The sequence below is a fragment of the Dendroctonus ponderosae genome, unplaced genomic scaffold (genome assembly GCF_020466585.1).
Source record: "Dendroctonus ponderosae isolate FM_Combo_2020 unplaced genomic scaffold, Dpon_F_20191213v2 Dpon_F_20191213_218, whole genome shotgun sequence".
NCBI lineage: Eukaryota > Metazoa > Arthropoda > Insecta > Coleoptera > Curculionidae > Dendroctonus > Dendroctonus ponderosae.
The window spans coordinates 1-12,461 of NW_026018363.1; the positions used below are offsets into that span (position 1 = coordinate 1).

Consider the following 12,461-nt stretch of genomic DNA (forward strand, 5'->3'; position numbering starts at 1 on the left):
GTATGGAAGTACACTAGTGAAAAATTAAAACTATTTCTGCTTGCCCTCAAAACATGATGAATCTTTTATCACTTTATAAATTATAGTTTTAATACAACATGTTTTAATTGTGAATTGGCGTTTGTAGTTTGTGTAACGCCGCAACGTAATGAAATAAACGATGTTCAAAATTTTTACTTCACACTTTGACTGAGACCCAGGAAAGATAAGAATATTTTAACGAAATTGTTAAAATAAATACTGAATATATATCTTATATTATATATTCCATAGCTAACTTCAATCAACTAAATTGAAAAAGTATAAATTGTTCGCAGACATTTATTTTCGAAAAAAACCTAACGATGTGATATATCACAGAAATCGTAATAAAATGATCTATTCGGTAAAGCAATAATCAAGTATGGTTGCCATAAAAACAACTGAAATTTGTGTCACATGTCAAAAATTACAGTTATTTTGGAGTTGGATAATTCAATAATGTCGTTAATTGAGTGAAAATGAAAAGAAAATGTGATTAATGTTTAAAATTGAGTTTATCGAATATTGCTCACCCTGCACTCAAGTAGAACAGTATGGTAAGTGGAAATTTCAAACGACTTTTGCATTCCAAAAAGTGCATTTTGTGCGGCAAGCCGCTGTATGAATTTGGCGTACCTACGCTATAAATATACACATAAATATGCCGGCAATGTTAACGGCGGGGCCCAGCGACCTGTGGCAACTAACGTAGGCCGCGGATATGATGGTGTTTAATGCGGATTAAAGCTTGAATGCACCAAAATGTGCGCTTTTCTAATTACGCTAGTAAAAAGATTCAATGGTTTGATAGGGAATTTTGCAAGTATTCCAGTAAGTTGACTTTAAATCGCCTCGTCGCCCTAGAGACTTGGTAGTAATTTGCAAAAAACTCCGGCTGGTTGGTGGCATAAACGGTCGAATTATTTGCGACCCCTTCGCGAGCATGCGTCCCGACTGGGGCCTGCCTGAATGCAAGTTCGCTTGCCCAGACGAGCTGCAAAACAACGGGTGCTGCATCTATTGCATTAGAGTGTACGCCGCGGGAGCCGGTAGAACACCCCCTTTAAATTTCAAAACCGAAATTCGCTAACCCTTTTTGGTTTATCGAAAATTCTCCGATATTCACGCTCGTCCACCGAACTTTCTGTTTTCGTTTTGGAGCCAAAACTGTGCACCGCTTTTGGACGAAGTTTTCAGTTAACAGTGCCTTAAGGATTTACTTTCGTTTTTTTACAAGTTAAATGTTAATTACTACCTATTTAGTTGTTAGTGTTATACATTTTAGTTATTTAAATAATGTTTGTTGTGTTTGTTAATGTGTATTAAGTGTTTTCAACGGACTTTTACAAAGTAAGTGCCCTTTAGATATACACGAATATTTATCAACCTGCGTTAGCTAGAATTCATGTTATTGTCGCAAAATTAATTTCAAATACATAGTGCAAATGCTCTGGCGTGCAGGAAAAAAATTGCATAAGCATCCTGGTCTTGGGTAAATGCAATACTATGCAACCGAATATACCTGCATCCTTAATAAGTGCAGAACTTGCTGATCTTTTATCGCCCAATACTCTACTTTGTTCATTGGGCATTTTCCTTATGCAAGTATGAATTGCACTGATAAATAACTATTTGCAATGCACAATATTGTAATTTATTCGCGGTTCAAAACCGGCTTATGCTGTTTGACCCTGTCGCGAGGCTAGTCGTTTGCGCGCAAACTTCACCAACCTGAAGCTGACGCGCTGCCGTTTACGTTCGCCATTATTGCCGGCCGCCATTTTAAATTTTAGCAAATTTGTAATCAATTTTAAGTGTTGTGTTCGTTTTAATCCGTGCGGGCTGTGATAGACTCCCATTGGTGAGTATGCGAAATCAATTTTGTCAAGTTTTCGCTTTCTTTTCGCACATATCCCACACCTTCGACCGGTGTAGCATGTTGATGTAAACTGTCATTTACACCTTCTTTGTTTTCGCTGGAAAATGGCGCATTTTGGGTAGGATTAGTTTAACAAACTATTGTTTACATACCAGAATTAGGAAATAGCTTCGGATACTATCAGTAGATTGTTGTCATTCATCTAGGCATGCAGGAGGTGTAGACAAATTATTACATTTCCAGCCCCTCTAACCTCTCAACAAAATTTGCGGGATTCATCAAAGTTGCGGTATTGCCAGACTGTCTTTTATCTCACCAACACACGGGACGACAGGATCGGATTAAGTGTGATTTTGAAATTATTTAAAACAACTGCCGAACCACTAAACCCAAAACCTATTATTTATTGCGTTTCTTCGGAGCTTTTATTAAAATACCTTGAAATCCCAAATGTTTAACACGGACAAATTTCCGCTAATTTTGGAACTCTGATTGCTGAGAGCGATTTTTATTTCTCTATGAATCCTTTTTGGTTCAATTTTTTTCGGTTAGTGCGTGTTTTATTAGTGGTTTAGATCAAGTTTCTACAGGGTGGAAATGAAACAATGGACAATTGGTGAGAGTTCCATATGCTCACAGTTGGCAAAAAATAGTTTTTTTTATTTAAACGTCACAGGCATTAGACGACCACATATCTTAAAAAAGTTTTTTAATTTTTTGCTCATCTCGTTTATTTACAGAGTTGTCCTAAAAAATCAAGATTTTGGTATTGCATTGATAACTCTTTACTTTTGAACCTATTTTCAAAATCTAAGGCTCATGTTGCAGTTAACACTTCGCAGTCGACTTGAGAAAACTAATCAAAATACCGAGTTGCATAAATAAACCAAATATTTCAATCTGAACTTTACTTTAGTCTTTAGTTGCAAATGTGCCAGTCACAGATCAGCGGCAATTCTGCTTTGGGTCATTAACTATGCAACTCCGTATATTGAACTTTGGTCTTAAGTTGTATGGAGTTGGTTAGCTTCAACATGAGCTTTAGATCGTTACCATCGGGTTGTTATCGCTGCAAATCCAAAAAGTTGATTTTTTAAGACCACTTTGTAAATAAAAGCTATTTCGTAAATTTCGTTTATATTTAAACTTTTGATGTTGAGATTAGTGATTGGCACTATTGAATAATTATTAAATTAATGATTGCAACTATCGAATAAAAACATTCGAATTAGTTCATTGATTGAATAGTGCACGCTATCTAGTGTGTAGGTCTGTTAAAAATTACAAACTTCTTCTAAAAATTCTTTTGGAAATACAGATACTTATTCATAAAAAAGTAATGCAGTGTCTTAAAATGCATCTTTCAGATCCGAGATGCATCGTGTATGTTTGACCCTAAGCTGTTTATTATTACGATGCCAATATGACATGTTATACGTATTTATTACATATATAAATAGAATTTTACTGATCGAAATCCAATTCCCTGCAAATCGTATAGTCCGTAGAACTGTTGGACATAATTTATCTGTTTCTGGTCGAGTCTGAATAGGTTGATTTATTTTAGGCAGGTTAATTTATAATTTATGGGTTCTTCTCCTTGGTCTTGTTTGTTTGGTAAATTCATTAGCTTTTTTAGGATTTTCTGTAAGACGTATGGTCACCCTCCACGCAAGGTCATATTTCGAGTCAGGTTCGGTCTATTCTCTAGCAACATATGATTTATACGTATAAATCTCATTAGCGTGAAATTATGCAATCCATTGTCAGGATGTTTAATACACACCACCCGCGGTCTCCCAAGACGAAAGAAAACGGAATTTCCGGGGCATGCGTTTCTCATATTCCAAGAAGGGTTTTGAAAACCTTGGATACGATATTAGCCGTTTTCTTTGAAAGTAGTGAAAGTCCCTTTTGTCAAAAACATAGTTAATGATAAAAATGAATACAATTAAATAAATGAATAAACTTTTTGCAAAAAATCTGTTGAATTTTTGAGTAAAAAACCAATTTTACTAAATCAATTTTAAATATATGTATTTGCTTAAAAAGTGAAAAATTAAATTATTTAAAATTTAAATTCGTTCAGTGCAATAGCTTAATCAGATTATCCTATAATTACAAAATACATGAATAAAACACGGCTATCGTATAATTCAAATGAATTACATTTTAAATTACAACTATCAAATAATTTGATAGTTCTCATCACTGCAAATTATAGCTATCGGATTATCCGATAATGCTTATAAAACAATTGAGTAAAACACTGCTATCGAACAACTAAAGTGAATTACATTTCAAATTAACTTAATAACTATTTAAAAACTATCGAATAATTCGATGGCTCTCATAGCTGAAAACATCGTTTTCGAATAATTCAAATGAATTGCAACTATCGAATTATTCGATAGTTTTCATCACTGAATAAAACATTGCTATCGAATATTTCGATAGTTCCCATCGCTTGTTGAGATCCAAAACCCTTTTTTTCTGCCCAATTAGGAGCATGCCAAACTTTCCAAAATTTTGCATTTTTTTATTTGCCACGCTGCAGAAGTTTTGTGGGTGCTTAATGTTTGCCAAAACATTAACTAACATCAAACGAATGAGGGAAGCAAATCCTCAATAACGCTTCAAATAGAAACAAAATTTGCGGGAAACGATCAGAATTTATCCAGTTCTAAAGTTGGGCACATTTGGTTGTGTAACGTTCATTTTGTTGAGCTGCTTATTTATTTATAAATCGTTTTTACTTAAGGAAAATATGTTGCTCTACAAAACATTTCAATTTTCATAACTAAAAAGTATTTTTGATCAATTGTAATTAATTGGGTCTGTTTGACCCACTTTGAACGGCAAAATAATTTTCAGTTTGTCGTACAAACCAGTTTTTTCATTATCCAGGATTATTCGAAATTCGCCAATTTTTTATTTCCATGTGAGTTTCTTTATTGTGTTTATTGTGTTAGTGTCTTTATTCTGATAGGTGTTGCTTTCTGCTTTCGTCTTGATCGGTCGGAGATAGTGGTAGAAAAAAATTATTATTTTTCTTGGGCGAACGTTTCGGCTTTATTTAAGCCATCATCGGGGCTCATCAATTTAGTGCATTTTCGCCATATAATGATGGTCGGGGCATGTTAACAAAGACAGGTGTAATTTCTTTATTGCGAGCCTTTCAGTTTCTGAACAATCATCGTCTCAATCGCTGTGTCGTCCCTTAACGAGTATTTATTTTCCAATTTGTTAACCACAAAAGGTATACATGTTCAGTCTCACAAGATTATTAAACTTACGTACGTAGAAAACTTGCTCGTAGGGAATCCGAGAACTCAGAAACTTTTCTGCTAAAACTACATATTTTACAGCGTCAAACGTTAAATCCATATTTAATTTATTATCATCTTGCTTCAATGTTCTTTACCATCGTAGCAAAATTTTTCCCTAATTAAGTACTATGTACTATAGGTAAAGATATAAAGGATTTTTGTAATGTTTCTTCAAAATTTCAAGGATATAGCCATTGCCACTATTGAAAATATCACTTTGGTATTTTAGAAATATTCTGATTTTGAGTCCTGTATTTTCACATTCGCATTTTAGACTCCCTTTTTGAATGGGCCTGAGCGTACCATTTCAACAATATCGAAACTCGCTGCTATAGAAGCAATTGCACAAAAACTCGTTTTGGGACTCTCAGTAAGTCAGGTTTACCCCCTATGCAGTGACCGGACTTTTAAGTCGATAATATAGTTTTGAGAAGAGAATATATGAAACTGGATGTTTCAGATGGTCCAAATTTATATAACGCTTGCTGACTATTTTCTTTCATTCTTGATAGTTTTTATTTCATTACCTTGTATGCTTGTCTGCCTTCTTCTCAATTTTCAGGTTTTATATTGATTTTTCATTTAAAGACAATTTCCTGTTTGTTCAAGCTTTTAATTTTTTATTTCAAAGTGGATAGTAGTTTTTTAACCATTATTTACTGCTTATTTTGGCACAATGGAGAAAGGTCTAGGTACACATTAATTGAACTGCATTGAGAACAAAGAGAGGTGAGAATTGAATGATAAAGCTAGCATTTTTTAGTTTTTGTTGTCTAGTTTGTCTTCCTTTGAATATAATACAATCTGGAATAAAATCGATATGCAACAATTTAAATGCAAATTTTAAGTCGACTTGTTATTACTTATTCATGTTATTTACTGTATTTAAACGAAGCTTCGTATTATTTTTGATTTGGCACTGGTGGCAATTTGTAATTTTGCGACTTAAAAGTAATTCTAAAATTTAAATAAATTATGATTTTATTCCTCTCGGAAAACATATTTTTCTTCAATTATCTGGAAAATATGTTTGATGATTTTCTTATAATTAATAACGACATTCTTGAAACACATGAAATTAAATGAAACTTTGAAATATTTTGTAGGTATATGCTGTTGTCAGTAGGAATTTAAAGCATTTAAACGTATGTGCATTATTGTTCTTTTATGGTCGGCAAAATAATTGAAAACGCGTTTTCTGTTTATTAAATTAAACCGTCTTTTACAGGTTGTAGAAGTAAATGCTTCGGCCCTGAGCTGATAGATTAAGAATCGATTGCAAAAGAAAGCCTTGAAGTAGACGTTCTTTATATCTCCTGTTGCAAAAACTTGAATTGCGCTGTTAATGTCTAACGTAAAAGCAAAAATACACATGTGGTCAAGATTTTTTCTTCCAGTAACCTTGAATTCCATTCCCCTATTTATACCTGTTCTAAATATATTCACATTGTGAAATGCAAATTTCACCAGAGTGATGCAGGCAGCGGTGCACTAATTTGCATGTGAAGAAGCTGAACTCTAGTACGATTTTAAATTTAAACACATGGCTCAAAGAGGAAAGGGCTCTGGGAGGGGTCCCGGTTTATACGGCTACTATGGCAGAATTACAAGTATTGATTTGCTACAGCTTCTGCATGCGTTGCTATCTAGACAATGTCTTGTTAATGTTAATGAAATAATCACATTCATGTTTAAATAGTGCAGTAAACTTGCTGAAATTGGCAGGAAATTATGGTGTTATTTACCAGTTGCATTGCAAATTGTATTTTGATACCAGCAGTAGTCGCTGATTTATTATTAGCTATTTACATTTCACAAGAACAGCTTTGTCATGAGTATTTCTCATTTTTATTATTTCTTGCTTGCTCTAATAAGTCATTGAGTTTAGAAAAAACTTTACGGCAAATTGGAATTAACTGCAGAAACCAATCACTGGATTTAGTTTGCCATTAGATACCTTGTTTTTAAAGTACATAATATTTTATTTTACATTCAAAAGTTCATCATAAACTATTGTACCTATACAGTGTAGATATTACAGGGAAGTAAACAATTTTTAAACAAACATTTTTCTGTGTGCCCTCAAATGTTGAAATCGTTATTTGTGGCGCGACAAAAAAAATGAGAATTACTGCACTCAACAGTACAGATCTGTCTCTTTAAATTAAATCGTCTTCAGATAATATTTGTATCAAATAACTCAAGAGATACTCATTAAAATTAAGTATCTAAATATATGCGTTCAAAGATTATGCTAAAATTAGTTAATGTAACTAACCAACGGCTACAGCGAGTAGATTATTGGCTTTTGCGCATTGTTTTTAAACTGCTGTAGGAATTGTGTTTGAATTTTGGTTGATAACAGCGAATCTGAACACATTATCAAAGTCATTGACCAAGACCTTGGAATTATGCCGGCCTCTAGACGGTTTTTGTGTCCGTATTTTCCGATGTCTACCTCTGTGCTAAATATTTGAAATACTTTTCGGCGTGCCATTGACTCACAAACCGGGAATTCTCATAGCTGTTCGAATTAACGATTAATTACTTCATATAATGTAAATACTCGACGTTGTTTTGCTTTCATGTTCTGAGTTAAAGTAGGAAAACAAGAGAATGTCTTTGAGAACAATGCAAATCTATTTAATGTTGAAAACAAATACTACCCATGCAGTATTTTTTAGGCTTAAGGCAAAGCATCATTATTCAGTTTGTCGCGTGATTTTATGAAAATCGGATCGGAATATCTGAAAAAAACCCTGGAACTTAGGTCATTTTATGTATGAGATTTTTACTTTCAGTTGTCTAAAAAACAGCTAGGTACTTTTGCTAGAAAATGTCTTTCAGAATTTCAAACTACTCTTCTCAGTTTATCGTTAGTCAAAAAAATGTGGATTTTTATAAAGAAACCTGTCTGTTACTTTAGCTCCGTAGGTTGTCAATACCAAGATAACTCATACATACTGCCAAAACTCTTTTGTCAGATACAAGGAGCCACGTTGTCCATATTAATTTTGAGGTGTTAATTTCAATGGTTCAATAAACACCTTATTGAACTAAAATTGTCTAGCGTACGAAAATATTGAAATTAATTAATATAACGTTTTTGTTTTTTTGTAACGTTAATTACGCCAAAACACTTGAAAACATCGTTTATTTCTTTTTTTACATTAATTGTGGTTTTTTTTCAGCTATGGCAGAAGGTAATGGTGAAGTTCCAGACGAATCAATGATCAAGATCATCAAGATTGAGGAATCAGAAAAGACAGCAGACTATCAAAAATTAATAGAATATGGCCTTGATGAAAAGGTTAGTGATAGCTAAAGCCGAAGATGTATGGGCATCGAGGATTAAAAACGTGTTTTTCCAGGTGGCTTCGAAGCTCGACGAAATCTACAAGACCGGCAAGTTAGCCCATGTAGACCTGGATGAGCGCGCCCTTGATGCTTTAAAGGAATTCCCTGTTGATGGCGCGCTTAACGTGTTGGGTCAGTTTCTCGATTCCAATCTCGAGCACGTCTCCAACAAATCGGCCTATTTATGTGGTGTTATGAAGACATATAGGTAAAGGCTTAAACTCTATATTATAAGTTGCACGTATGAATCACATGCAAATCGTTTCAGGCAAAAGAGCAGAGCAGGCTCAAGTCAAGGATCTACAGCAGCCGCTCCTGTTCCCGCAAAGGGTCCAGATGAGGACAAAATCAAACAAATTCTAGATAGGACTGGATATACCTTAGATGTTACAACGGGTAGGATATTTTCTGCTGGCACACCAAACGCACATGGTAAATCCCATTCTAATTTAGGACAAAGAAAATATGGAGGTCCACCGCCTGGATGGGATGGAAACACACCTGGATCCGGCTGTGAAGTATTCTGTGGCAAAATTCCCAAGGACTTATACGAAGACGAGTTGATTCCTTTATTTGAACAATGTGGCACGATATGGGATCTCCGACTGATGATGGACCCCATGACTGGAACCAATCGAGGATATGCTTTTGTAACATTTACTACTCGCGACGCCGCCCATGTTGCGGTACAGAAGGTAAGAGTGGAATTTGTCTAATATTACGGTTTGGTAACAGGTTTGGGAATATAGATAGAGGTTAATATGTAGATTTCTTGCAATCGGGCGTGCTGCAACCTAAAAGACATTGAACAAGGATATTTAGAATATCTGATGTGTCCTCCGGTTTTCAAGACCAGCCACAACATTTGCAGGTTCACGCAATTCTAAATATGTTTGTTCGTTGTGGTTTTTTTCTTAATCGGTACATCATCTTTTAATGTATTTGTTTCGGGATGTGTGTTAGATTCCTGCCTATTAAGGAACGTGTCTACATTAGTTAGCAAATGCAGGCCGTCAGAAGTTAGTAATGAAATTTGGCGACGTGAAAACCTTATTTTCTATTGTATTTTCTTACAATATTGTAATTAGTCTTCTTTTTTATTTTATTTCTAAATTTGTCTTCATCGCGTTCAACCTCCACCTAGAAGCTTGATGCCACCGTATGCAAAATTATTGTTTTCAAGCTAAGTGTTGAGATTATTTAAAATCTTTATTATCTTGGCCATCAGGTCGCGCAACTTTCTACATTTATTTTGCAAATATTTCCATTGTAGGAATAGTTCGATTTACTTTTTAGCCGTCGTCTTGGCATGTTTCGAATTTCCGTTCGTTTTAGTTATTTTATTTTTTATGTTCCGACTTTGTGAAATAATTCTTGTGCATTTTTTCATGGAAGGAATTGCTGAGAAAATGTTATTATTTTTGATTCGAAAATAAATACTTTCCATACAGGGTGATGCAAAATTGTCGCAATTCCTTTTAAGGTTTGCCGGGACAATGTGGAGAAACGTAAAAAATTGCGTCTATTTTTACAACATGTTAGCGGTTCAAGATGTACTTTAGCTCTGTGGTTAGGCGATCTTTTAAAGTAGTTGAGTGGTTATTTGGTGAACTATTAGTATAGCTACGTATTATAAATTAAACATTGCCCAACTTGCTTACACGTAGGCTAAACTTGTATTTGGAAAATTTGTAATTTCATACATTTTTTGCAAATGTCCAATGGTGACCATGCATACAATGAGCTTTACAGCGTATTTGTAATTAGAATTAAAATTTTGCTTTTGGAAACTTATAATGTATAACAATGTCGAAGATGCATTAAGATTTCTTCCTTGTGGATCCTCTAAAATGGTCAATTATTTCACATGATAGACGCCCTAACTAGTTTGTGGATTCAACAAACAAGCAAATCGATTACTCTGAGAAAGCGAAAGTAACGAGAAAAAACGAAATTTGGCCGTGATTGATGAGGGAAGTCATTCTGAAGGCAGAAGCAACAATTTAGCCGTCTTAAGTTCGATAGACCACAAGCAATAGCACCAAGCATGGAAAACCATATTAATGTTTCTCTCATAATTCCATATCAAGTAATAATTTATAGACGATTATATCTCTAGAGTTCTATAAACGTTTTTCATTAGAAAATGATTCTTTAACATCAAGCACCAAGTTGTGATTTGACGTCTAAGCATTCTTGTAAAAAATGAAAACTGATGTGAAGTAGGGTTATGAAGTAAAGTTGAGGATATAACGAGAATACGCTTTGATGCATATGCAGGCATATAATTTATCTATATCATTTCTTTGGGAAGTCACTTTAAAAACCAAATTTTGGAACATTTAATTCTTCTTAACTTTATCGTTTACTCATTGAAATGATGTTATTTTTATCTTTCACTTCTTACTTTGCTGATTTACGCCTAGAGCAACAGGTAAGGTAAGTATGTTGCCAAAATTATCACTTTTATGAGAACTATTTACATATTTACATTTTTTTCTATATACCATAATTATTCCCAGATAACACCTTCAGAGGAAAGACGTCAATTTTTAATCACCCAGTATTTAGGTATTTATTTTAATTATTATTAATTATTGGAAACGCAGTTTAGAATTTTATGTGTTATGTCGGATTATACCCTTCTGGTGGCAGTGTTGTGTTTAGCTATATTCTATTAACTCTACCAACAAAACCGATAAGCAACCGAACTTCCTTGTTTTCGCTGAACATTAATATTGTTATTAATTAGCATTAACAGCTGTGATTGCTTTATCTGAAATTGTTTCCATTTTGGAATATGATTACCGTTCAGAATGGATCATATTTCCAAGCTGTAAATACTTTTCTATAATTGGTGCTTTTTAATATTTTCATCAACGTTGTTTAGAGCAGCCAATATGCCGGGAGAAAAGTATTTATAATTCCTATGTACCTAATTGGCAATTCTATTATAGATGTGTCTTGACAGCTGTCGTCATAGCCTGCAATTTCAGTATATGACTTTTGTTGCAGCGGCTCTGACAACGGAGCTCTCACAATGTTCCTGTAGCTTTTATCCTCCACACTGTATATTTTATACATCAAAGAGAGCCTTACTCCAAATTGCCTTCTAAATTTGTAGATAATTTAACATTTACGCATTTTCTTTCAACTATTTTGGATACAAATTTCGTTGATTATTGAGTGTGAATTATTATTGTTCAGATATCAGTATTCAAATTGGTGATTTACGTACTGTTCTTTCTAGTGTTGATTTTGGAATCGAGTTTTCCCTTAACAGGTCTCCTCTTTGCGAAAGGGGCAAAATTGAGACCAATCAGTGGTACCAGTTCTACTAGTTGTGATTTGTACGTTGGGTGTTTTTTGACTAAGGTGACGAATTTGCACCATGATTGGAATATGAAATTGTAGATATAACATTCTCTATAAAATTTTCTTGAAAGTATCGCTTTATATGTTTTTGTCTTGTGTAGCTTGTTTTAAAAATATTTCTTGTTTCAAGTTGTAGCTTTTGAGTTGGATGGTCAAAATTTAAATATGTTTTAGGGGTTTTGGCCTAGTGGGGTTGATTCAAAACATAGGTTGTGCACCATTTGTAGGATTATTTCCAGTTGTGCTATTCGTATTTTTAAAACTGATTTAATCTGCTCACATCGAATTGTTTCATGGCAAGAACACATTTTGTAGTTTGAGTGCAGCATTTGTTAGTAGTAGTAAAGCGTTTTTGCCATGTTGTATTGTATAGCCAATAAATTAACTACACTAGATGGTAGCTTCATTGGTATACTCGTCAGCTTAACATTTGAGCAGACATAAATTTTTCGTTTTGGAACTAAATTATGGTTTAGTTTTGAAATGAGCAGCCAAAATTT

At 34.0% G+C, this 12,461-nt stretch overlaps 1 protein-coding gene and 1 long non-coding RNA gene across 15 annotated transcripts in view; one reads left to right on the forward strand and one right to left on the reverse strand.

The window, feature by feature from the left end:
* The first annotated feature begins 503 nt into the window (after window positions 1–503).
* The window catches only part of LOC109543157 (heterogeneous nuclear ribonucleoprotein Q-like), a 28,411-nt gene continuing 16,453 nt past the window's right edge, over window positions 504–12,461 (forward strand). For 10 of the 14 annotated variants that reach the window (XM_048664373.1, XM_048664376.1, XM_048664380.1 and 7 more), the window contains exons 1-5: window positions 506–578; window positions 8,421–8,539; window positions 8,601–8,794; window positions 8,855–8,982; window positions 9,040–9,281. In XM_048664373.1, coding sequence (XP_048520330.1) covers window positions 521–578; window positions 8,421–8,539; window positions 8,601–8,794; window positions 8,855–8,982; window positions 9,040–9,281 — 741 coding nt within the window. In that variant the 5' untranslated portion in view covers window positions 506–520. Of the gene's footprint in view, window positions 579–989; window positions 1,372–1,730; window positions 1,883–8,420; window positions 8,540–8,600; window positions 8,795–8,854; window positions 8,983–9,039; window positions 9,282–12,461 lie in introns of those variants that run through there. The other 4 variants (XM_048664375.1, XM_048664378.1, XM_019912720.2 and 1 more) reach the window with 4 other exon arrangements.
* Window positions 1,258–2,206, reverse strand: LOC125503656. Its single transcript, XR_007281008.1, has 2 exons — window positions 2,053–2,206; window positions 1,258–1,997 (listed from the first exon to the last, which is right to left on the reverse strand). It is a non-coding gene; the product is annotated as an uncharacterized LOC125503656 (long non-coding RNA).